Source organism: Panicum virgatum, chromosome 1K, assembly GCF_016808335.1.
Source record: "Panicum virgatum strain AP13 chromosome 1K, P.virgatum_v5, whole genome shotgun sequence".
In the NCBI taxonomy this organism is placed as follows: Eukaryota; Viridiplantae; Streptophyta; class Magnoliopsida; order Poales; family Poaceae; genus Panicum; species Panicum virgatum.
The window spans coordinates 43,626,624-43,651,297 of record NC_053136.1 but is presented as its reverse complement, the minus strand read 5'-3'; the positions used below and the strand labels follow the sequence as shown (position 1 = coordinate 43,651,297).

Below are 24,674 nucleotides of genomic sequence, written 5' to 3'. Positions count from 1 at the left end.
TCGTTAGGTTCGTCTCGCGAAGTAGTACATGGTTCTGAAAGTGATTTTGTAATTAGATTTCATTAATATTCGTAATTAATGATCAAAGTAACACTATTTATTAGCACAAACTAAACCAAACAGGACCCGTGATCACCAACCTTGCCGGCGATCGACATGGAGATCCCAGCAGCGCCGCCGTGTCCGCCGGGCTCGTGCGCAGCGGCTGGCACGAAAGATTTCCACCGTTCTGCTGCCTGCTGCTTGCCTCCGGTTGTGGTGGATTTTTTTTTTAAAAAAAGAGAAGGCTGTGGGTGGATCCGTTATTGATTCGGTTTCCGCGCGTCAAATGTGGATTCGCTTTGGATGTTACAGCTCCGAGCACATTTTGAGAGCAGCGATGGCAGCAGGGACACCTGGGGAGTGCGTGTCAGGTACTCTGATCACGGCATTTTCTCTTTATTTTTTCCCCGTTTCGGAGGAGAAGTGGCCATGCCAAAACGAGGAAGTTTCTCAGTGCCCGGCTCGGGGTTGTCCCTGCACAGATCATGTAAAATAAAATCGAAAGGTTCTGTCAGGAATATCAAATATGATATCGTGGCGATCAGTGCTATTGGAAGCTAGTCGTAGCTGAAGTTTTTATTTGGGGGATGAAAAGTTTTAAGATGATCACTGAATTGGAGGAATAGATGCATGAAGGAGTTCGTGATTTGCCACCCACCTCTGGTTATGCCATTCGATGGGAAAATCCGGGGACAAGCTGACCGAGGGTCCGAAGTAGGAGCAGCATCGAAGCTATGGATATTGTTGGTGAGGTGGATAATCAACTGGAAGAACAAATGGGGGTAGGGTAGGTGCTAATGGACACCACTCACCGGAGCGTCAATTGGTTGGTCAAACATTTTAGCTCTCCACGCTTTCTTGACAAGTACATTCCACGTTCATTTGTATAGGGTCTCTCTTTTTATTTGAGTCAATCAAAAAACTGATCAAATCGGCGAAACGCGCTCAAAATTCAGCCTCTCGGATGGTCCAAGAAAGCTCAGCTTTAAAGCGGACGGAGAGAGGTGGAGCTTGACTTGCGTGTCCACTCCCTTTGCTTTGCTCCACCACTAGTCCACAAAGCCTCATCGTGTGCCAATCAACGGGGTGGCAGTAGGGGCCTGGCAGTACGGCACGGTACGGACCTCGGAATTCCGTGGCTTGCTCTGCCTCCTCCTTCTATCCAAAGCAAAACAAGCAGCAATTCACGGACCAGCAGTGCCCGCGTAGAAACGCAACAGCGGACTAGGCTTTCTTTATCTCAAGAGAGTGGAAGACGCAACCGCTGAAGGCAGACGCAATCCGTCAAAGGCTAATCAGAAGGAAGGTCGCCGAGGACGAACCGTACGGCACGCGATCTTTCTTCTAATTTAACACGATTTGATTGATGCAAACTCCGTGGTGAGGACGCCGGCGTCCGGCCGGCCGGTCAGCCGCCGTCGAGATCATTCGGCGGCGGAATCGCAACAGAAATGGCGGGTCCGGTCTGTTCGGTGCCAACTGCTGGCGGAGCGGCACGCACCTTGCATGCACAACGGATCGATCAGCATGATCGGTGGCGCGTTCTGCTTACCTTCGTCTTCGCTAACCGTCGTCGGTTGGTGGGCATCGCCATGACGGCATCTCGATCCGGCACGTGCGGCGCCCTACCGAGCAAAAGGTCAGCTCTCTCTCTCTCTCTCTCTCTCTCTCTCTCTCTCTCTCTCTCTCTCTCTCTCTCTCTCTCTCTCTCTCTCTCTCTCTCTCTCTCTCTCAACAACTCGAGATCGGTGGCAAGTGCTACCGGTGTGGAGTAGATCGAACGGGAGACGAGGAGTCGACGACGGAGTTCTCGCTTCGCCGCTGACCTAAGAGAGCCAACCACTTCAATAGAAAACCTCTCCCTCTCCCTGCCCCCGTGGTGATATCCTACGCAGCATCCAGCCATGATCCATCCAACCATCCAACACGCCGCGCGCAAAAAAATCACCCGAGAGCAGCCGCATCATCGTCATCAGCAGCTAGCTGATCGATCATAGGCTCATAGCGGAAAGGGGATGGAGGTGGCCCAGCCCAACTGCCCAGATCATCAAGTGGGTGGCAGCTCGCGGCGACGCAATGGCGGCGCGACAGCGCCGAGCTCGCCCCGATACTTTAGAGCCGTACCCCGGCCGTACTTACGGTGGAAAGAGCACGGATGGTCACGGGCGGCGGCTTCTGCCGCTTTCGCGTAGATAAGGAGTGTGGAAACGGGATAACAAAGCGCGACTTGATTAAACAAGCGTACAAGGGAGAAGACAACCGGCAAATGGCTCGCGTCATGGCTTAAAGCTGAGGTGCGTTGATTGGAGTGCTTGCTTATCCTGAGTCATTATTGGGTTGACCTGACGAGGATTACGGGCTAAACAGATTGAAGGGGCCCGTGCATACAATTAGTTGCTTTATGAGAGTAACTGTAACGAACATGGCACCATTGATGCCATTTCGAGTGATTTTGGTGATCGAATGACAACACAACACTTGGACTAGTATGATTGTTAAGATAATCATTCTCAGGCTTTTAGGTTCAAGTGATGACAAAGAGAAAGAGAAGATAGGCGTAGCAAGGCCCGATGGACTGCCCCTACGGGGGTTCCGCTACCCGGTTAGCGGACGGGGGTCGAGGGGGAGCCGCCCCTCGCGGGTCTCAGGGCAGCGCCCTGAAAGCTCTTCGATTCAGGAGCACCGGAAGAACCGACGCCAGGGCATCGGAGCATCCGATGGTAGTCGGAAGAACCGACGCCTTGATACTTTGGTGCAGAAGGGAATCGAAGCCAAGTCAGCCTATAGGCACCGGTTGAACCGACGGTCTAAAATAGGGCATCGGTGCAATGGCCGTCCTTTGTACCAGAGACGATGTCAAGTGCCCAGAAGAAGTTTCTTCAGCACCGGTTCAACCGACGGTGCATCGGTGCATACCACCGGTGTAATGACGTCAGCGTCCAGGAGAAGATTCTTTCAGCACCGGTTGAACCGGTGAGGCATCGGTGCAAAGCATCGGTTCAACCGGTGGTCTCTGCGTCAGCCATCAGGAGTCCAACGGCTACTTCGTGTTATGAGTGACCGGATGAACCGACGCTACCCTGCCAAGAGGCATCGGTTCTTCCGGTGGTACGCAGATTTTCAGCTAACCGTTGGAGCAACGGCTACAAGACTTGGTGGCCTATATATACGCCTCACCCCGGCCATTTGAAGATTGCTGGAGTTGCTGGACATCCCACACACACCCAAGAACATCTCCAAGCCATACAAAAGCATCAAGATCATATCCTTAGCCCTTAGCACACTTTGAGAGTGTTGTGTAAAGGATTAGCTCTTAGTGAGTGAGTTTGCAAGGCTTAGAGCCTTTGTGCTGTGGTTCATTAGTGAACCAAAACAAGAGCTTGGTGCGCCGGCACCTTGGAGCGTGGAGCTCGCCGGCAACGTCATCGACCCTCCGACTTGGTGTGGAGCGGCGACGACACCTTTGTGCGGGGGACGTGGAGACCCCCATCCTTTGTGGAGAAGCTCCTTAGTGGAACACGGGGCCAAGGTGACCGTGATTGTGTTCACGGAAGAGACTTGGTGGCCGAGTAGCAATACTCTTAGTGAGTGCTACAACAACGTGGATGTAGGTGTGCCTTTGTGGCTAACCGAACCACGGGATAAACACCCGCGTCAAGAGTTTGCTATCTCCTATCCCGCTCTTTAAGCTTCCGCATTTCTTTCTAGTAATTTGTATGCCTTTACTTTCATAGAATAGTTTCTTGGTAGGAAAGACTATAGGTTGCTAAACTCTTTTGGGATAGGGGTTTTTCACTAGAACAACCTAGTTGCACTTTTTGATAGTTGTTTTAGTTTAAGTTTTGTGCAAACTAGTTGGAGCCATAGGTCTGAGTTTTTATTAGTGCCTAATTCACCCCCTCCCCCTCTTAGGCTAGAGCACCCGATCACTTTCAGTAACAAATAGCAATCAAGGGCCCGCTAAAGGTTTTCTTCTCTACCTTACGAATGAGACAGCGAGGCGTTATGCATTAAGTGGTAGACAACGTTCCCGTCGACAGCGATACGTCTGTGGTGACTTCGTCAATCTCGAGGATTTACCGACTCAGTCTTCGAAGATGCTCATAAAGGTAGGGTTTGCGTACGTGTGTTCATAGAAGTGTGAGTGTGCGTACATTGTGAGTGTCTGAGTTGTACTGTGTAATCTCAAAAAACCTTGCGAGTGAGACATACTCTCTCCGTTCTATAAATAGTGTTTGTTTAGAAAATTCCAGATACATTATTAGTAGTGAGAAAAGACTTTGTTACCTCTAATTAATTATACAGCTGTGATCGAAAACTGATCTGTTTATTTGTTCTCTAATCAACATGATAGCATACGAGAAGACTTGTAGTTGCAGCTACGTACTTTCCCTATGGGCCCAGGGCAAGGTGATGAATGAAAGTGGCAGCACTAGGATCCAAGGGCGAACCATGCGTGCAAGCGTGGCACACCACTGTCATATTTGGTTTGGATGCATGCTAAAGTGACATTGATGGGTTATCTTGAAAAATTAGTAGGTAATTGCCTGGCCCTATGTACCTCGAAAGGACCTCATGTACGAACTCACTGTACCAGTAGTCACTTCCCTGGTAAATATTTTTCATAGTCTTAGATAATGACGAAGCTCTTGGAGGCGCTATCTCTGCAGGAGAAAATTTTGGCCTGAGAACCGCCCCTGAACTTGGAGAAGATGTCTGAAATATGCAAAGTCAAAGCAAAGCAACTAGCTCCAGCTGCAGCCTTCCCTGAGCAAAACCGGCAGGAAGTCTAGAAATGGGAGAATGAAGAGACGGTCAGCTTCTTTGATTTCTTCATAAGCCAGGCAGGTGTCGTCTTCCTGAATTTTCAAGTTGCCAAGCTGAAACAGAATACTTCCGTACTACTACTTTACTCAAAAAGCTAATTATTTGACTAGTGCAAACCATGTACAGTGCTTCTTACTCTTCCAAGATAAAGTAAAATATCTAGGATATCGTTGTTTGCTATAAAGATCGTATGTTATTTTGTTCCAGAAATGTAGTGTACTAGGTCTGAAAACCAAGTATCATGGACCATCAGTTATGGAAGGTACTCTATATCATTCGGATGCCCTGACAATTTTTTTGAACGAAGCACTGACCGGTTAGGCATTATTGGTACTTGATTACAACCAAGGTTTTTTTTTAATAAAAAATGGGTACCTGTGAACTTTGACTCTTGAGTAACAGTAAAACGAGCAGAGCTGAAAAAAGAAAATCTGAGCGGGACCAACGAGGATCCATGCATAGTCGGTCGTCGCGGCCACCGAATGATTCCAAGCCAGAACGATGCCACAGCTGCATCGCAGAGATCTGCCGAGATCGCACCGGCGATTCCAACTCACCTGTTCCCAACAGTGACCTGTTGTTTAGCGGGGACAGCTCAAATCTCCCCTAGTAACCTGCTACTGAACATTATCAAATACTCTGTTCAGTCTTCCTGTGCCGGCTAGTGCCCTGTTCCCCTGTCAGGCATCCTTGTCCCCCCGACTCTATGGAGCTTGGAAGGCCAGTGATCTGTGCTCCGTTTCAAGCGCTGCACTTGGGTTTAATTTGGCCTTTCGTGGCCCATTCTGGCGACTAACCATGGTGGATTGCTGGCTGATAAAGGACGCACACAACAGCACGATATGAAGCACCACCACACGCAGTGCAAGAATTACATCATGTTTGTGCTAAATTATTCCGCGGTGCGTTTGCGTTTCGTTGCCCTCTGAATGCCGTTGGGATCGCGTTGCTCAGGTCGGATTCAGTCAGCGATGCTTCCTGCAGGCCGGCTGTTGGATGTAACAGGCCGTGCTCCTGCCTGGTCTTTTCTGCGCGGCAAGGGCAACCAGTGCGCGAATCGCAGTCGTGCCTTCACATCGGAGCTTCCTCATGGTCTCTATGCGACTATGCTCTCCTGTTAAGGATGCAAGCCTAATAGTGTTTTTGTGGGTAAGCTAATTAATTATGATGGTATGTCGCTCTAATTTATTTTTTTCCAAATTATTTACACAGAATGCTATTTTAGTTTATTTCGTCAACCTTTTGGATCGACAATGAACCGAAATATATATAATTTGCATCCTTATATATTCTCTCCGCTCCAAATTATAGGACATTTGACTATTTTAACTCTAAGTTTGACCATTCATTTTATTCAAAAAATTAATACATAGTCAAATTTTAGTTATTTTTGAAAAACTTGTATTGATAAAGCAAGTCACAACATAAGAAGTGATATATTGTACAAGATTTTGAATAAAACGAATGATCAAATTTAAGATAAAAAAGTTAAATAATTTATAATTTGGAACGGATGGAGTAGTTAATAATATCTGAAGGCATATGGAGTCTGAACTGAGGGTACCATACTTTGCCCTTTCAGTTACGTAGACCTCAATTATTGAGCTCATTAGTTTCTGATAATGCGGTCAACACAACATTGACCCTTGCCAATTTGCTGGTCCCAAGTTGCTGCAGGGGGCGACCTGCTGACCGCGACGCGACCTCGTGATTCTGCTCGGTGCCGGTGGGCATGCCGCGTCAGCTGCCTGCCTGCCTGCCTCCTCCTCTGTCGCCGTCGCACTCGGCGTCGGCGTCGCGGCTCAGTTATTTCGAAACAGACCAGTAAACCAGCGCCCTTCATGGCGTGTTTTGGCCCCCCATCTTTTGTCTGCGCCTCGCCTCCATCTCCATCAGGTTTTGTTTTGTGTGATTGTGACTGAACGTGCTCTCACTGAGATTTTCATTCCGTCACCATTTCTGTATAGGTTTCTGTTTACGCTGCAGAAAATTTCTCAGGCGATACGGATACATACTGTTATGGGTAAACACGAATGTAAAGGTTGAGTTTAGTTGCATTACATCCTTTGTTAAACCAGTTTGCAGCATCCTTGCCGACCTTTTTATTTTTTTTGAAAGATTCTTGCCGATCAGTTTACTTGCACACAAACCGCTAGAAAACGTGATGGCCAGAAACTTGAAAAGTAACTATGGGCTTTTATGCAATGTGATGGGCAGAAACTTGGGCTTTCTGTAGACAATTGGGCCTTGTTCGTTTGGTTCCGTCTCTTGTTGGAGCACAAACGTAGGCTTTGAGGGATGTTGGCCCACGAATTGTTAGTTCTCTTTTACATTTGAAATTTTACCACGTTTTTTTATTCAAAAATTTTACCAGTTGCCAGCTCGCTATTTGGTTAACGGATGCGGATGCGTATTCTCCGCCATATGCGAATCGTTCTTGCAACGCAAAAAGAGGTCATATCCAGCAGTCGCGTACCCCAATACGCATCTGAATAGAAAATATCCGTGGGCCCTACCTCAGTCTTATCTCATCAACCAACTTCTCCCTCGTTTCTCTCTCTCCTCAACCAACAGTCTGAGCTGGAGCCCTGGTGAGATAGATGCACAGAGGAGCGAAAGTCCGTGAGTTTCTGCTGCTTCTCTCATACTCTCCTAAAATGTGATGCGGGATACGACACCTACTGGAGTGGCTACAGTAGCACGCGAGCACGCAAAATGCGCATCCGCAACGAGATACGGTAGCTGCTGGAAATAACCTTAAAGACCTGATGGAGTGATGGTGCATTCCCCTTGCCTGGAGCCCTGGACATTGAGCCGGCCTGCCGGGTCTTTTCTTGTTGAACGCATTATACTTTGCACTACTGTTTTTGTAGCTTATTAATACTAAACATCCCCTTTCAAAGAAAAACCAAATATATGGCACCTGATGATGATCAACTAAAGTTAATTTCATCATTACATTAGATACAGTAGGTCAGTGTACAAGGTTGTTAGGTAAAAAAAAAGGCGTTTCCAGTTGTTTCTGATCATCAAGCCTGCAGATTTCGCCGGTTGCTTCTAATGATTTTGACAGCGATACCAAACTATGATTGAAGTTTGCAATCGTCGATCTCAGTAGGTCATCGACAGCTGTCGTTCCTGCAATAATGAATGTCAACATTTCACCCTTACCAACTTACCTTTACAATGACGACGACAAAACCTCTCCATCTGTATACTAGTAGTAGTGTACACATCGTATCTAGTAGCAGCCAAATATCTTTCAGTGAAACATCACCTGCTGGAGCTGAAGACCAAACCAACTCCCATGCTGCACACATCACTTGCTGTTGGATCACTCATTAGCTCAATTGGCCTGCCCTATTGGAGGACCATATCATGTCAATGTCTACCGTATTAATGTATGGCACGCCCAAATGGGGAAGCTAAGGCACGTACAGGACCACAAAAAGGCAGATCAGATTAACTAAAAATAATACAATAATCTATCCTGAATTCCTGACAGAGAAATGCACAAGCCGTATACTGATCGAGCAAGCCTTGTACACTAGACGCATACACACCCTATAGCAGCTACATGAGTACGCACCCCCACAGACATTCGTACCAAACATCTTTTTTGGGTTTCTTTTTGCAAGCTCGATCGCTGCTCTCCCAAGTGACCAATGGCAGCCACACAGAAACACTTGCAGGCTTGCAGCAGCAGCTGGTAGCAGCTAGCCTAGCAGGTGGTAAGAGGAAAACCTAGCTGGCTCCATCGACCAGGCTGCAGGCTGCAGCTTTTTTTTGAAATAAGAACACAGGCTGCAGCTAGCCTGTATGTTCCTCCATGATACGTACAGGACCACAGTTTGCAAAGCCTGTACGTGCCAAGCTGTACAAATACGCTCGGCGCAAGAAAAGGCTGTAGAAATACGTGCCAGGCTCCAGAGATAGGCCCGTCGATGCCCACGTGCGAGGTGGGCGATCGCACAGGGCCTCCAAATTGTTCTGCCAAGACTCATAGCAAATGGTAGTTTAGAGCATCAATGGAGCATGCCTGCTGGGACTAGAGGGAAATGAAGTAGCAGTGGCCCATTGTCGATTCCTTCCACGTGAATACTGACACGGTGACCGCGTCGCTCGACGGCCGACAGCCCGACGCCCGTCCGTGCCGAGATCGAGAGGTGCCGTCGCCGGTCGCCGCGCCGCTAGCCGCACCGTCGCTTGCCGCGCCGTGACGTCGCTGCTCCGTCGCTGGCTTGCCACGCCACGCCATCGGAGACTATATTTTAGGCCCCCATTTGCGTTTCGCACAGGGACCTACAAATTCTGGAGACGGCCCTATCCAGAGGCGTACGGCGCCAGAAATCAGAGCCCACATGAGCACACTGCTCTGACTCTGGCCTGCGTGCCCTGCGCCTGCACCTGCACCGCTGCACGCGCCTGTCCCCCCTGGGCTCTGCTGTGATCTCTCTCGATGACATGTGGGACCCGGATGCCGTGGAGGCCGCAGAGTTACTGCGTGGCGGGCCAGGAAATAGATCTGTAAATATCTGCGGGCACGCGGGTGCGGGTTCCGCAGCCTTTTTTTTTTTACCTTTTCCGCGTGCTTTACCTCGCCAGTTTTACATGTGCGTACACGTACTGTATCCGGTATGTATAGTTGGTGGCGTAGAGCCGTAGGCCGCCATGATGGGGTACGCCGAGCAGGTGGGTGGTGGGTGCGTGCAGCGCAGCTCGGGTGGGGCCCGAGGAGGATTGGCCAGCCCGCAACGTCCCCTTCCCGAGTTCCCCATTGGCCCGTCGGGGGCCCGCCGCGACCAACCGGGGAGCGCCACGTCGACCGGCTAATGATTTGTGGCGGCCCGACCATGGGTGATTTGCCCCACGGTAATTACCCGGATTGCTTTTCTGCTTCCACAACATTAGCCGGCTTGCTCTGGGGTTACCATGATGCCCTAGCATCATTGGGCTTAACCACCTCCAACAATGATACTCTAGGAGATCGTCTCTCTTTTTTACCGCGGAAGCTGCAAATTAATGTTAAGATCATCTTTCGTTGTACCACGTCCACGTCAAATGAAGATTTACTACTCCGATCCGGAACGAGTGGCGGTTCGTGGCATTGCATCGGGTGCTGGTGATCCTTGCGCGTTGGCCGGCGGTGTGACGCTTTTGGCAGTGTGATCTCGTTTCTTACCTGATGACGAAAGTTACAGCGAGTGGCACTTGATGAGGTAGAAGAAAGGGAGTGAAAGTTACAGCTTGTGCTCTTCATGGGCGGCCTTTCTATAATTTTGCATACAAGTGGATAAGATGTTGTGTCTGTGCTGGGCCCACGTTTCTAGGATGGAAAAGAAAGGCAGACAATAATGGGTTTGTTTAGATGAACTAAAGTTGAGTGCTAAACTTTAGCACATATTAGCACTTATATTCTTGCCAAAAGTTTAGCCCACTCATTAGCACTCCTGTATGGACGGATCATTGCTAAAGTTTTGTACTTCATCACCCATTAGCATTTGGATCCATTTTCTCTAGAAAATAATTAGCATTTGAGAATCCAAACGGAGCCAATATATACAATGTATCATATCAATGGAGCAATGTAAATGTCTTCAAGATGATCAATAAATCGGCATGACAGCCATCCACTCAAGCTAATGAAACGCTTTTGATTTGATATCTAATCATATACATAACATCAGCAAAAAATGTTACATGCACATTAATAATGTATTTAATATGATATGGTGTGATATGATACATATATTTTGATGGCTATAAGATCTCCATCTGTATTATTTTTCGGAGAAAATTCTCTAACCACATTTCCGTTTTTAGCGGCAACAGTAAATTAAATTAACTATCAAAATCACACTTTGGCCAATTTGGCAAACAATTAGTTTAATAATAACAATATTATAATTGTATATCATGAAATTGAAACCACTGGATTTGTAGATTGAGAACTTTACAATGTTTGTGATTTTATATTTAAATAAATATATAGAAAAAGTTTACTGTAAAAATAAATTTGGATAGTCATTATATTGCACCCACTAAAAATGAAGGGAGTACTTATCAAGGATTTAGAACATATACAACACAAACAATCCATCAATTAGAAGAGCATAGGAAGGTTGCACTGATCTAATTAATTTATGTGCCATGAAGCTATATAAGTGGCGAAGTATTGCACTCTGTTACAATAGGCCCAAACGATACAAATCGCGAACAACCTTGAAAAACATCAGTACAAAACACTACACTCTACTCGATCATCACAAATATATCGAGGCAAATTAGTGATGAGCATGCAATAATGGCCATCGGTCATGCAAATCACAATGCAAACATATGGTACTACGAAGTTGCAAGCAATATACTTCTTCGTCCTTTAGAAGCTTCCTATGTATTCAACGAGGCCCATCTAGAATGATAGTATATTAGTAGTATTTCGCAAGCTTCTTCCTTGCTCCTAAACTAATTTGGGCAAGTTTTATATGAAATTACTGCATTTCAAACGAAGCCTGAACATTTCCTGCATTTTTTTCAGGACGAAACATAGTCATCATTACCGGTAGCCTATATATATAGCCCGCTATAAATTTCGAAGTAGCTAGCTATAGCACGACGCAGAATTCTTGGCCGGCCGCCGGGCGGCGCCGCCTCACGCTTGTTGCTGCTACACACTTTTGGCACCCGCCGGCCGTTGCTGCTGGCTGCTGGCCGCTTCTTCCAATCCAGTCTGACAGCACGCCGCTGTCACGGCGCGCGGGCATGTGGCCGCCGGCCGGAAGGGCAGCAGCGAACATACATCTCGTGCTACTATTTCCTGAAAGGCACGAAGCTCCTAATTAATTAACCGTTCGACAATCACAAGCCCTTAGAGCAACTCCAACAGATTGATCTTCTCCAAGAGCAACTCCAATAGATTGATATTTCCCTTTCCTTTTTTTTCAACATATAGGGAAATCCCCTTTCTCAATTTCAACATATATGGAAGAAGTGCCCCAGCAGATTGATTTCCTCCCCTTTCTATATGGAAAGGGAGATGCGATGTATCCTCTTTCTATTGGGGATTGGAGAGAAATTATTGGGAATTGAGAAAAAATAAAGGAAAGAGGGAGATGGAAAATCAATCTGATGGAGTAGGTTTTTTCAACATCAATCCCCTATATTGAGAAAAAGTGGAAAGGGGAAGATTAATCTGTTGGAGTTGCTCTTTATATAAAAACAGAGTCGTAGGAAGATCAAACGGCCGACATACTTCGGCAGTTTGGCGAATCAATAATCCAAATTAAAATAATGACGCAATTTGACATTTTGACACCGTACGTATACACAGCAACAGAGACCGAGATACGATCCGACCCTTTTGCTTCACTTCTCTCCAAGGAGATCGATATATATAGATATATACTAGTGCATATATGCTTCCAATATAGTATAGCTAGCTAGCGTGCACCCAAATGCTTCGATTCCGAGGATTAATACAACTTGTGTGTGTGTGTGTGTGATCTATATTATATGTATATCTATATATATGTTGTGCCTCTTCGATCGGTCGATAGAACACTCGGTCGCCGTCAGACCAGCAGCCAGGCGTATGCGTCGTCTGATCTATATATATCCATTTGATCGTCGACTGATCGATCGGTCCCTTGTCCGTCAATGCTACGTGGAGTTCCGAAAAGCTACCCGGCCGCGCGGGCAGCGTCGTCTGCTCCCGACATCGTCATCATGCCGAGCCTCGCACGGTCGAGGCGGGCGCCCCTTCGTACGTGTCGAACGGAACACGAGTGGACACTAACATTAGTGTTTAGTCTGTTCTTAATCCGTCAACTTGCAGCGGACCCAATAATAGATAGCCCTAGCTAGCTATAGTCATGCGGTTGGCACGGTACTAGTTTAGGATAATGGAATGTATGATGATTAATGAATGACAGCATTATGCGTGTCTGCATATTTTTTTCGATTTCTAGAGTAACAATAAATATCCTACGTGTGCTACCTTTGAGCCACCACACTAGCACACATGGGTCATGCGTCGGGATGCAAGTGGGTAGCTATTATTGGTGTTTTTTGAGTTTGTCATTTTAGTTTATTTTTTCTCCTAAATTAATTAGGCCGCATGCCATTCTGATTTATTTTATCAAGTTTTGGATGGACCAATGACCCAAGAGGGGTAAAACTTGCATCCCTAACTCATGTGATTTTTTTTTAAAAAAGAAAACTGCGGTAAGATTTTTGAATCTTGGTACTAATAACATGATCAAGGCTATCTGGATCGGGATCCCGACGTGTGCAAATCATTTGAAGTTCAATCTAACGATTTTATATGATGCCGAAATGACCATGATCCCATCTTATATCCTAGTTTCGTATATATAGTACCAAGATCCTATATTATGTGAGGGTTCTGTAAGTAGCTAGGATCCTACTAACTAGCAAGAAACTTTGTTAACATCTAAAACTAGATAGTGTCTACGGGAATTAAGTTTCATATGAATTTTACTCTTTTACATGTGTAATATACTTTTTTACAATACTATATGGGATCTTTTTAGTGACTAAGCTATTTAAAAAGTGCACTAAATTCATATAATTCAGTTAACCTTATCAAAATCAATATTTGCTTGGTTAGGTTCCAAGTTCAGGTCAACAAGTCACAGGGGGTGTGCGTGCGCATATTTGAGCCTATACGTTATCTGGTTTACATGTCGATCTCCTCCCACCCCCAACAAATTAAAGATATATGGCGGAGCTAGTCATGCATGTTGACTAGGTAGCATTAAATTAGATTTACTAAGTATATTACACATGTAAGAGCGCATAATCAAGTCCTGCTTTTTTATGAGGCCATTAAGTCTCACAAAGAGCTTGCGGCATATCTAAGCATTGGATTGTGGCTTGAACTATTAAGCAACAGTCGTGCACGTGAGAGTACATATAGTCATAACAAAATAAAAAAAAAGCCCCGCGTGTGAGTTGTTCCACCCCATCCATCGTTGAGAGATAGAAAGAAACATGCATGTGCAACAAAACCTCTCTTTCCAGCCATCTAGACGTCCTAATTGTTTCCTATTTGCGTGCGAACAAAGCGCGTGCATGCCACATTGAGGACCACACACTACACAAACAACAGTTATAATGCTTCGATCGATCTAAATATTTGCATGCATGCCCACAAAGATTTGCATCGAGTGCTATCTCGCTATAGGGTTCCCACCTTGAACTGCGTCTACTAGTCGCCTGTATACATTTAATTTTGATGTTAAACTAGATTTGCTGTTCTGTTCATATCATCAGGACCATCCATTCCTCCCAACGTACGATATGATCATCATCATATCGACATTCGACACATGCATGCTTGTTGGCCTTTGCTCATCACAAATCTCTGAAGCCAAAGCTAGCTCTCGGTCGATGGATCAGTTTGGCAAACTTAGCGACGCCGGATTAGTAGGGCCGGAAAGACCCGCTTCTAATCTTTCCCGTTCTGCAAAAGGGACAATCGGAGTCAGCCTCGTGCGGGTGGAGCCCAGGGTTCATCAGCAGCTGCTCAGAACTAGCAGTAGCAGATCAGGGCAGTATTGTAGGAGAAGCTGAAGGAAGCTATCCACGGAAAGCAAGGTTAGCTCATGATCAGGTCGAGCCCACGCCGGACCACCCGCCGCCGCGGCCTGACTGACTCCTCCTGCTGGCCTCGGCATGCGCGCGCCCGACCCGATCGAACGACGCGCGCGGCCTCTTCGATTCGCCTCGCATATAGCTGAATCAGAAGCATGCCCTGAGAGGGCATGCTTCTGATTCAGCTCTCTTCTTTCTTTTGTTCTGTGTCATGCATACGACTCAGGGCATGCTTCTGATTCAGCTCTCTTCTTTCTTTTGTTCTGTGTCATGCATACGACTCGTTCATAATTAACTACCCTGGCTATAGCTAGTCATCGATAGATCCGACTCGACTGCCATGGTAGGTGACTGCATGCATGGCGCATGCTGCGAGAGTTTTCACCAACTTGGCTGGATTGCTATTATTCAGCACGCACTGATGCCCAGCCGGGGCAGCAGCGCATCACAGTGGACCTGCTAGAATTTGTCGCACCGGAGGCTAGCTGTATGTATGTATAATTATTGCAACACTGATTATCCCGGTACTTGATTACTATGATAAAATTAATTGCGGCGCCAGATCTGATTAATTAAAAGGCTAAATCGATCGACAGGGATAAGCAGGGTGTTTAATTTGGCTTCCTTTACACTGGATTTTCCATTTGGAGAAGGGTCGCCATCGAAATGCTCCTAGGTCGGTCGTCGTCTCGGAAATGGACCGATCGTGTCCAGGCAGATCGACAGAGCGACCGTGATCAGGATGGAATTGAAAATTATATTATCTATTAGTAGACAGAAGCTTGCATTGGCTGGCCTCGATCGGCCAGGGTGTGGTGTGCCCTACTGACGAGCTGAGGCCGGAAGAGCACTAGCAGTAGTGGTGCTCCTTTCTCCAGCTAAGCTTCCAGCGGCCGCACCACCCGGCCCGTATATATGTGGGCGCGTCCCCCGTTACATTTCACTCCACTCCATCTATCCCACCGCGTTCCCGGAGTCCCGGGCTCCCGGCCGGCCGGCGTCCCTGCCTGCTGTCTCTCTCTCAGTCTCTCTCCCCCTCGCGAGAGGGACAGGGACGCGGCGCGGCTTCTAGTAGCTAGCTAGCTAGGGTTACACAGATCACAGACGAGCAGGCCGACCGGGCCGGCGCCTCGATCACGCGCGCCGATCTATCGATCGCAGGCGAGGTGACGACGACGCGGACGAGGAAGAAGCCGGGGTTAGCCAGCTGCTGGTCCGCTCGAGGGCGGTCGCTGTTGGTGGCGGGTGGAGGTGGTGGCGGTTACAGTGGGGGAAAGGGGACGCGCGCCGGGGGGGGGGGGGGGGGGGGGGGGCAATCGGGAAAGAGCACAGGCGGATCCAGGGATCCCAGGATTTCTGCGCGCCCCAGACTTTGCCCGCAATCCATCCGCGCTTTCCGCGCGCGCGCGGGCGCACCCTCCGCCCCACCGGTCCGCGTCGACCCCCGCTCCGCCGTGTCGTCGCTCTCCGGCCTTCCTTTCCTCCCCCTCCGGCGGTGAAAGAGACCGGGCGTGCCGCCCTGACCTAGACAGCTTCCGCTGGTATATAAAGTGAAGGCGCGGGCTGCAGACTGGTGGTAAGCCCCGTTCTCTCGTAGTCTCATACATGTTCTATTCTCCTCTCTTCTTCTCCAGCTCTCTCCCTGACGATCCATCTTAGCTGAAGCCGAAGGTTACAGGAAGTTCGGCGAGGTGTGCTGCGTGTTGTCTAGCTGATGAAGCAGCATCATCGGAGGAGTTGTGCGTTTGGGACTGTGCTCTATTAGGTCTGATTGGTCTGTGATTTGCTCGGAGGACTCGCTAGCTGGGCCGGCGAACAAGAGATTTGGTGCTCAAAGCTTTGTGAGCGAGGCTTCCCCTCTTCCTGCGGTATACTGTAAGAGAGGCTTCTCTTCTCATCTTCCCTTCACTCCTTCAGTAACGTTCTTCTCTTTTCGTCTTTCTTTCGCTTGCCTAAAGTTTGTGCCAGACACTGCCATTGCCCCGGTAACACTGAGGCACTGAGCTAGGTTTTAATTTGTATCGGTACATTCTTTTGAGGAATTTTATTCGGAAACATCGTCAGCCATCGGCAAGGCTATATGGTATTCCAAAAATCCGAACTCGGGCATCTGAATAAGATCGATCTAGTGTTTAATGTGTTTTCTGCATAAAACTGACTAGGGTTAGACAGTTAAGATCCTTATTTCTGAATTACGCAAGTATAGACATGCACCTTGAATTGAAAATTGAACACAAGTTTAATATCCCAAATTCTTGTTTGAAATTCGAACAATTTCAGTTTTTTTAAGGAAACCCGCCCCCACTCTTTTTCTTTCTTTCTTATTTATTTAGTTGTGAAATTTTGTCTCATATGAAGGCTGTTTCAGTTTATGATGGCATAGTAATAATGAGTTATTTTATGCCAGATTAGACCCTCTATCTTCTCATCTTCTGTAAATGTGTAGGTTTTTTGCACAGTGGGGAGGCTAATAAGTAGGTACATTTGGTTTAAGTTTCCTTTGTACAAAATGTAGTAAAACGAATATTCCTAATTAATATATAATTGATCTTTTAAGAAATATTTAGACATATAATCTATCCATTCTGATGCATATCCATGCTGTTTAGATCATGCATGTAGTAGCTAGTATATATTTCATTCAGCAGAAAGGTCCGCATGTGCACTACTAGGCTGGCTTCCTTGGCACAAAAGGAACCAAACGGCCCAATGAATTAATCTGGTAATCGTATGCAGGATGAAAGTATGGTACTTTTTATCTACTGCCATGATTGCTCACTTTTCCTGAAAATATCGTCCAAATGGAAATGAAAGAAGACTTCTGATCCATTGCTGTATAGTATGCTCAGAGCTGAAATAATGCTTAGGTTTGTGCTCGATCCTGACATGTATGCGTGCTTCTTATTACTGGTGTCTAATAAGGCGTATGACTAGACAGACAACCTTTTACTACGTGGCTTTGCATGGCAATGGGACGTTAAATTGCTGCTGCTGCTGATGAACTCTTGTACTGAACTTTTTGTTATGCGATACCGTGCAGTTACAGGAGCTCGGTGGAATAGGATGGACACTTTCTCCCATGTGCCCCCTGGATTCCGTTTCCACCCCACCGACGAGGAACTCGTCGACTACTACCTGAGGAAGAAGGTGGCGTCGAACAAGATCGACCTCGACGTCATAAAAGACATCGATCTGTACAAAATTGAGCCTTGGGATCTCCAAGGTAATAAGAAATAATACATTATTCTGACAGAAATACTTCATACTACGTACAGATCGAGATTAAATAAAAAAAAGCACATTCAGTTTACACAACATTCACATTTGGAATGGGCAGAGAAGTGCAAGATCGGAATGGAGGAGCAGAACGAGTGGTACTTCTTCAGCCACAAGGACAAGAAGTACCCGACGGGCACCCGCACCAACCGGGCGACCACCGCCGGGTTCTGGAAGGCGACGGGGCGGGACAAGCCCATCTACACCAAGAACTGCCTCGTCGGGATGAGGAAGACGCTCGTCTTCTACCGCGGCCGCGCGCCCAACGGCCAGAAGTCCGACTGGATCATGCACGAGTACCGCCTCGAGACCGCCGAGAACGGGACCACCCCTGTACGTTCGCCTGCGTACCCGATCGTATCGAGCACGCCATTCAGCTGACAGCACTTGATGATTTCTGCTTGCCCGTGCGTGAATGGTTCAGGAGGAAGGATGGGTGGTCTGCCGGGTGTTCAAGAAGCGAGTGGCGACCGTGCGGAGGATGGCCGACGGCGCGCCGTGCTGGTTCGACGACCACGTCGCCGGCTTCATGCCGGACCTCGGCTCGCCGAGGCAGCTGATGATGCAACACCACCACCACCCGAGCACATCGGCGGCGGCGGCGGCGTACGGCGGCCAGCAGCAGCTCTACCACTGCAAGCCGGAGCTGGAGTACCATCACCTCCTGCCCAGCCAGGAGGCAGCCTTCCTGCAGCAGCTTCCTCAGCTGGAGAGCCCCAAGCCTCCCGCCTACATCGCCCAAGGGAGCTCCAGCCTCCAGTCCTCCGACGAGGCCTCCATCAGGTACACCGCCGCGCAGCAACCAGACATTGAGGCCGCCTACATGGCCGCCGCAGGCGACGACGACTCGGTCACCGATTGGAGGGTGCTCGACAAGTTCGTCGCGTCTCAGTTGTTCAGCCACGGCGATGGCACCACGAAAGAGGCCGCTTACTCCAACCCCACCCAGGTGTTTCAGGCCGGAAGGAACAAGCAGAGAGAAGAGGCGCTGGACTATGCCTCCACGTCTGCCAATGGTGGTGGCGGCGGCAGCGAGGCTGATATGTGGAAATAGCTGCTGAAGAACGTACATGAACCCGCATACAGTTCATATATACCTCCCAAATCTGATTTATAGTGTACAAACATATATAGCAGGCAATACATGTCATGGCTCATGAAGATATACCTATGCATAATAAACAAGTAACCAAAGTGGTTATATAAATTGTTTGACATCAGGTCTCAGGATCTGGTGTTAATAAGGTATGTAGCTAGCTGAAAGCTGAAGCTAAGGAGCTTCAGTAACTGACTTGACAATTTGTAAAAATGGTCAAGCTGTCGATGGACTTCTATTTGTGCGGTCCATCGTCCAAAACGGCAGCTCTCTGGTCGCTGCCGATGCATCAGCAATATTTGTGAAATGGAGTGGAAAGTTTATTTACTGAGACACTCCTGTGTTGGACTTCTGTTTTGGATATACTGGCTTCTGAAAACACATGACATAGTCTATTTCATATACTTACTAATTACTATGCTATATATGGCGCTCAGTGCTCAGCGCCTGTATCTCATATTCTCATCTACATCCTGAAGTTTACCTGATTCCGCTGCAAACTTACAACAATTGCATGAGGAGAAGAAAAACGACCGAGTTCTCTGCACTATTCTGCTCTTTCACTCGATCTCCAATGTATATAAACATCCATGATCAGTTTCCATGCTGGATCATTCATCTCTCACTTTGCATCACACATACCAGTAGCTTCATCACAGAAACCATCACGATCAAGAAGTTTCTGTGGTGGGGCACTCAGAAGAGGGGATGAAGGGCTCCCATATGCATTTCGACGGCTATTGCCACATCCAAAGCTTTTTCGGGTGCTTACCCCTGTTATGGGGTTGGTCCCACTTGCATATTTGCACAATGCCTACAAAAACAGTGTCAGAAATTAAGATCTCACACAAAAATCGACCGTGTTCCATTGCCATTTAATTAATTATATACCTGTTTCTGTGGTAGGTCAATAACAGCATCACTGAAGTCAGCCCCTTCAATGATCGCTCCTCCAAGGTCACTACGTGTGAGGACTGACCGTACAAGAACAGCATTTGTAAGGTTGGCTTCATTGAGAACCTGTCAGCGGTATACAATGTCTCACAATTTGTTTGAACTGCAAATCTTTCAGGAAAATATGTATTTAGACAACTTCCTATAACAAATTCAGAACAGGAGTATAGACTCCACTAGGTGCCATGGTATAAAGCACTTCAAATCTTGAAAATTGACATTTTGCAGGTCTAACAATGGAAGCATTAACTATATAACACCAGCAGAAGTATAAGATTTTATTACTACACCTGGTTTCATCTGGCCATATTTATGTGGATAGCACTGCTACATATAAATTTCTGGAAAAAATAAAAAAAGTACACCAACTCTGACCAAGATTATGCTTCATTACATTCTTTTTTTAACATCCTGTACTTTCTATCTCATTCTACAACTCCTGAAACTCTGAACTGCCAGTGAAGTAGGTTTCTCCATGCTATTAAAAGATTTGCTGAAATGATACCAGAAACAGAGGAAGCCAACACACAGTTATTAGTATTAGAACTAAAAGTGGATAACATGTGCACCAACTTGGGTCCTATTCCAATATATTTTTACCTTAAAAATCAGACAGAATTATCGCTATTATAGTTTAAAAAGGGAAAAAGTCTATATAACCCCCAAACGTATCAATGGTGGATCACATCACCCCCTGAACTACAAAACCGGATTTCTAACCCCCTCACCTTTGCAAAACCAGATATTTAACCCCCTAGGGTGGTTTTACACCCCTGTTTTGCTACAGTAGCCCGGTTTTATTTTTTTATTTTTTATTTATTTTTGCTGAATCTTTAAAAGATTATAATAAATCACAGAAAAATTATAAAATAGAAAATTTAATTTTGTTGGACTCCACATGAGTAGATCTATACAATGAGCATATAATATAGTATGTTTTAGTACCAATTTTTTTGTTGTAGCTTTAGATCTATGCTTTTCTGTATGGAATAATTTATAGATGCAGCTTCTATGATCCAATTGTGGTGAATTTTTTATGGTGGACTAATTATAGTATGCTTTTACTGTAGTAAAAATTTCATACTCATTGGATCATGTATAACTTAGTTATAGATAAAGCATAGATTTAACAAACATAAACCTAAATAAAGTTATAACTAAGATATACATGATCCAATGAGTATGAAATTTTTACTACAGTTCAATAATACAATAATTCTCTCACAGTAAAAATTTCACCACAGTTGGACCACAAAAAATGCATCTATGGATTATTCCGATTAATTGCAGTAAAGTATAGATCTAAAACTACAATAAAAACTTTGTGCTAAAGCATACCATATTATATGTTCACTGTGTAGATCTACTCACATGAAGTCCAACAAAATTAGATTTTCTATTTTATAATTTTTATGTGATTTACTATAATTTTTTAAAGATTCAGGGAAAATAAATAAAAAAGGGAAAAAAACAAAACCGCGCCACTGTAGCAACCGGGCTGCAAAACCACTCTGGGGGGTTAAATGTCCGGTTTTGCAAAGGTGAGGGTGTTAGAAACCCGGTTTTATAGTTCAGGGGGTAATGTGATCCACCATTGATACGTTAGGGGGTTATATAGACTTTTTCCGTTTAAAAAGGAGAAAGCATAGGGGCAGCGTTTAATGCTGACCTAGAATTTAGCTGTGTATGCTCCATCTATGCCTACAATCAATGGAAATATGGACCATATATTTCAACAAACACAAGATATCACATTGATTTGGACAAAATGTTGGTACAGTGCAACAATATGACAAAGATAGACTAAAAGTATTAATTCAGGTTTTACCATGCGGTCCATTAATGTATCACTCAAATCAGCACCTGAAAAGGAGAAAATAATAGTGCTGAGAAAAATAAATTACAAAATAACTGAATTTTAAGGTCATACCCTCAAATGAACTAAAAAATACATCACTAGGACTAGGATACAAAAATTCAGATACAGAGCCCCACTTCTGTAATTTACTCTGTTTTTGGCTAACAATAAGAGAGGTTTCTAATGACGATTCAATAATCTCCTAGACATTATTTTAAGCACACAAATATGAGAGCCCAGATAGCCAGATTTGAGTCAATTCCCCCATTAAGGGAATGCCATAAGCTCAGAAGTACTACCAAACTATAAAAATAAATAGTACTATGATGAATCAACTTGAAACAAAAACAAAATGCAGCTAGCTTCCTGTTGTGATTTTATACTGTGATGGTAGTGTGGTGCTTGTTGAAGTAGCAGTTAAGATGGATTCTATGATATCTCTTGTTGAGTAGCTTCCCTGATAAGGTACATCAAATGGACCACTGACCACTAAAGGTAATTATGTGCATCAAGCACACTACACACATCATATACGAGAATTAGACAATGAATACAGCATATCTGCATAATGAAAAGCTGCTATTTTGCTCACCAGTGAAATTTGCTTTGTAAGCAACAGCCTTTTCGAGATAAGCACCATTGAATGTGGAACCACTGAAATCTGACTCTCTCATGTCAGCAGATGTGAAGTTGGCACGCCTATACCAATAAATGATGCATTAGGTAAAGAAGAGACGAGGAATAACAAATCTGTTATTTCTTTAGTTTCCACATATCACAAATAACTATTCTCCTAAAATAGTGTTTAACTTTGGTGTATTTACAGTAATTTTGTACCATATCTCTTTCCATGTTTTCTCCATACATGGTCATTTTATAGAACAAGAAATATGTGTTAAAGCAACACTCAGAAAATAGCAAAAATGCATACCGACACATTGTGACTTTCCGAGCACAATTACTAACATGTAGTTAGTAATTGTGCTCTGAAAGTCACAATTACTAACATGGCCCTAAAAAAAGCACAATTACTAACATGCTTAACAATTTTGGTGACAAGCAATTTATAGAGACACAGTTTTCAAAATTATATCCGGGAACTAGTGAAGCTGTATGGAGTATGCTAATGCCTACAATTCAGAGAGCCAAAGTTGCTAACTTATGTTCAATATTGAAGTTGAGAAACAGGAGTCCTTTTCATCGACTATTCGCAACATCTATCAGCTACAGCAGAAGTTGTCATGGAAGAATTGAGGAATTCTATATTGAACAAGCGAAATTAAGAATCCGCACCTGAAGTTCTCGTTAACATGGACGGCCTTCCTGCAAAACCATTCGCAAAACAACCAAATCAGCAACACAATGCGGTAAAAAAATCGATGGAATGAGCATGACGAAGGGACTCGAAAGAAGCAGAGTCGCCAGCCTACTTGAGGTCGGCGGAGCCGAACTGCGCGGCGGAGCCGATGCCGAACTCTCCCCGCTGCTCGGCCTCGAACCTGTTGAGGTCCGCGTAGGCCGGCGCCGCCGCGGCGACCACGGCCGCGGCGAGCGCAGCGGAGACCGCGGCGCGCCACCTCGGCTGCCGCGGCGCCGGCGGGGCGCTCGACGCATTGCCGCCCCCGCGGGCCGGGCGGTCGGGCCCGGGCGTCGCCTGCTGGCAGGAGACGCGCAGGAGGCGGCGAGGGGGGCGGCGAGGGAAGGGAGGGAGCTTCGTGGGAAGGGCGGGGGCGGCTGCGAGAGGGGAGGTGGATGCGAGAGGCATGGCGGTGGCGGCGATTGGGTTCAAGGCGAGGAGCGGTGGCCCTTGGCCGCTAGTGTGGGGAAGAGGAAGAGAGAGACTGGGTGAGGTGGGGACTGGGGGAATGGGACGGATGGTGGGCAGGATTTTTTTACCGGCCGGCTGGTTTTAAATCGGTTTAAATTTAAAATTCAAATTCGAATTTAAAAAATAAAAAAATTCTAAAAGATTTTTAAAATATTTCAAGTTGTGACGATTTTAATGGTGTCAATTTTGTTTAAATATTCGTTCATTTACTATACTTTGCGGGCATTTGAATTTAAACTATTTTTTTTTAAATTTGACCGGTTACCATTCAAATCGGACCGGTTTACCGACCTAACCGGTCGGCTAATCGATAGAAACCGTTTGAACTGCCGTTTTAGTTTGAAATTTGAATTTAGCCAGTTTTTGAACGGAAAGAGAAAAAAAATCCAGCAGATATTGGGCCGTTACTGTTTTTTTATCGTTGAGCCGTTGCTGTTGGTGTGTTACATTTGGGCCTTAGTGGGCTTCTCATGAGTTTAGTGGGCTTCTCGTGCAAGCCCAACCCTAAAGTCCTAACGGGTGGTGCGCGAAGAAAGGTTACAGTTATAGAAAATCATATTTAAGTTACTTGGGGCCTGTAAAATGTGACAAAATGTTTAATTACACAAGTTGCATATTTAAATTTTCAAAATTACTATAGTTATATTAATTAATTTAATTAATATAATCATCATGTCTGTTGGGAAAAGCATGAGAGAACCATTTGCAGTATGCATTTGGAGGTTTGCACCTGATATGTTCTGTTTTGTTGGGTACGGAGTAGCGCCCAACTCCAGAAGCATCCAACTTGAGGAATGGCGATGCCGACCTGATGTGTCGTTGTGCAACTTGCGATCTGGATCGGAGCACTGCACGGCCGGGCAGCTATAGCCACTTGTTCGTAGATGTGTTTGTTGTGGCCTCACACATGCATGTCTCCTTAGACGACGCAGACATGATGGATTGATGGATGCTGCACATAACCTAGGTACGGACGGCCGCCGCGAGCTAGCTTTCGATCGCTAGCTGTATGTAGGAGTAATAAGCTAGCTAGGTAGCTTTAATTCGTGTTTCGCGGAGTGCCGGATCGGAGTCGACCTCTGGATTGGAATCTCCAATCTGACCCCATAGTCTGCTCCAACACCAGCGCCACTGTCAACTCATTTCTGAATCCCGGTCAGGCTCTGGCGGCCAGCCCG

General features: G+C 46.0%; 2 protein-coding genes and 1 long non-coding RNA gene across 5 annotated transcripts; 2 read left to right on the top strand and 1 right to left on the bottom strand.

Annotated features, from left to right (window-relative positions):
* Window positions 1-1,079: 1,079 nt before the first annotated feature.
* On the top strand, window positions 1,080-5,130 carry LOC120710677. The gene is made up of 2 exons (XR_005689982.1): window positions 1,080-1,681; window positions 4,397-5,130. It is a non-coding gene; the product is annotated as an uncharacterized LOC120710677 (long non-coding RNA).
* Window positions 5,131-15,800: 10,670 nt separating this feature from the next.
* On the top strand, window positions 15,801-19,217 carry LOC120710641 (NAC domain-containing protein 7-like). Of its 3 annotated transcripts, none has more exons than XM_039996274.1 (5): window positions 15,801-16,060; window positions 16,150-16,359; window positions 17,525-17,707; window positions 17,822-18,093; window positions 18,185-18,945. In XM_039996274.1, the coding sequence occupies exons 3-5, from the start codon at window positions 17,548-17,550 to the stop codon at window positions 18,812-18,814; spliced, it is 1,062 nt and encodes a 353-aa protein (XP_039852208.1). In that variant the 5' UTR covers window positions 15,801-16,060; window positions 16,150-16,359; window positions 17,525-17,547; the 3' UTR covers window positions 18,815-18,945. The 3 variants fall into 3 exon arrangements, with proteins under 3 accessions (XP_039852208.1, XP_039852201.1, XP_039852197.1); XM_039996267.1 differs by having other exon boundaries at window positions 16,144-16,359; XM_039996263.1 differs by having other exon boundaries at window positions 16,057-16,359; window positions 18,185-19,217.
* On the bottom strand, window positions 18,918-23,502 carry LOC120710666 (thylakoid lumenal protein TL20.3, chloroplastic-like). The gene is made up of 6 exons (XM_039996280.1): window positions 23,099-23,502; window positions 22,962-22,991; window positions 22,261-22,367; window positions 21,639-21,673; window positions 19,748-19,876; window positions 18,918-19,670 (listed from the first exon to the last, which is right to left on the bottom strand). The coding sequence occupies exons 1-6, from the start codon at window positions 23,431-23,433 to the stop codon at window positions 19,479-19,481; spliced, it is 828 nt and encodes a 275-aa protein (XP_039852214.1). The 5' UTR covers window positions 23,434-23,502; the 3' UTR covers window positions 18,918-19,478.
* Window positions 23,503-24,674: the final 1,172 nt, after the last annotated feature.

What these genes read in the sequence shown, in the direction of transcription:
- LOC120710666 (XM_039996280.1), bottom strand. Translation starts at nt 23,433, where the DNA reads ATGCCTCTCGCATCCACCTCCCCTCTCGCAGCCGCCCCCGCCCTTCCC. An exon ending in CATGTTAACGAGAACTTCAG is followed by an intron (nt 22,368 to 22,961) that starts GTGCGGATTCTT and finishes TTATTGGTATAG; the next exon opens with GCGTGCCAACTTCACATCTG. An exon ending in ATACATTAATGGACCGCATG is followed by an intron (nt 19,877 to 21,638) that starts GTAAAACCTGAA and finishes TACCGCTGACAG; the next exon opens with GTTCTCAATGAAGCCAACCT.
- LOC120710641 (XM_039996263.1), top strand. Translation starts at nt 17,548, where the DNA reads ATGGACACTTTCTCCCATGTGCCCCCTGGATTCCGTTTCCACCCCACC. An exon ending in TGAGCCTTGGGATCTCCAAG is followed by an intron (nt 17,708 to 17,821) that starts GTAATAAGAAAT and finishes TGGAATGGGCAG; the next exon opens with AGAAGTGCAAGATCGGAATG. An exon ending in CCGAGAACGGGACCACCCCT is followed by an intron (nt 18,094 to 18,184) that starts GTACGTTCGCCT and finishes TGAATGGTTCAG; the next exon opens with GAGGAAGGATGGGTGGTCTG.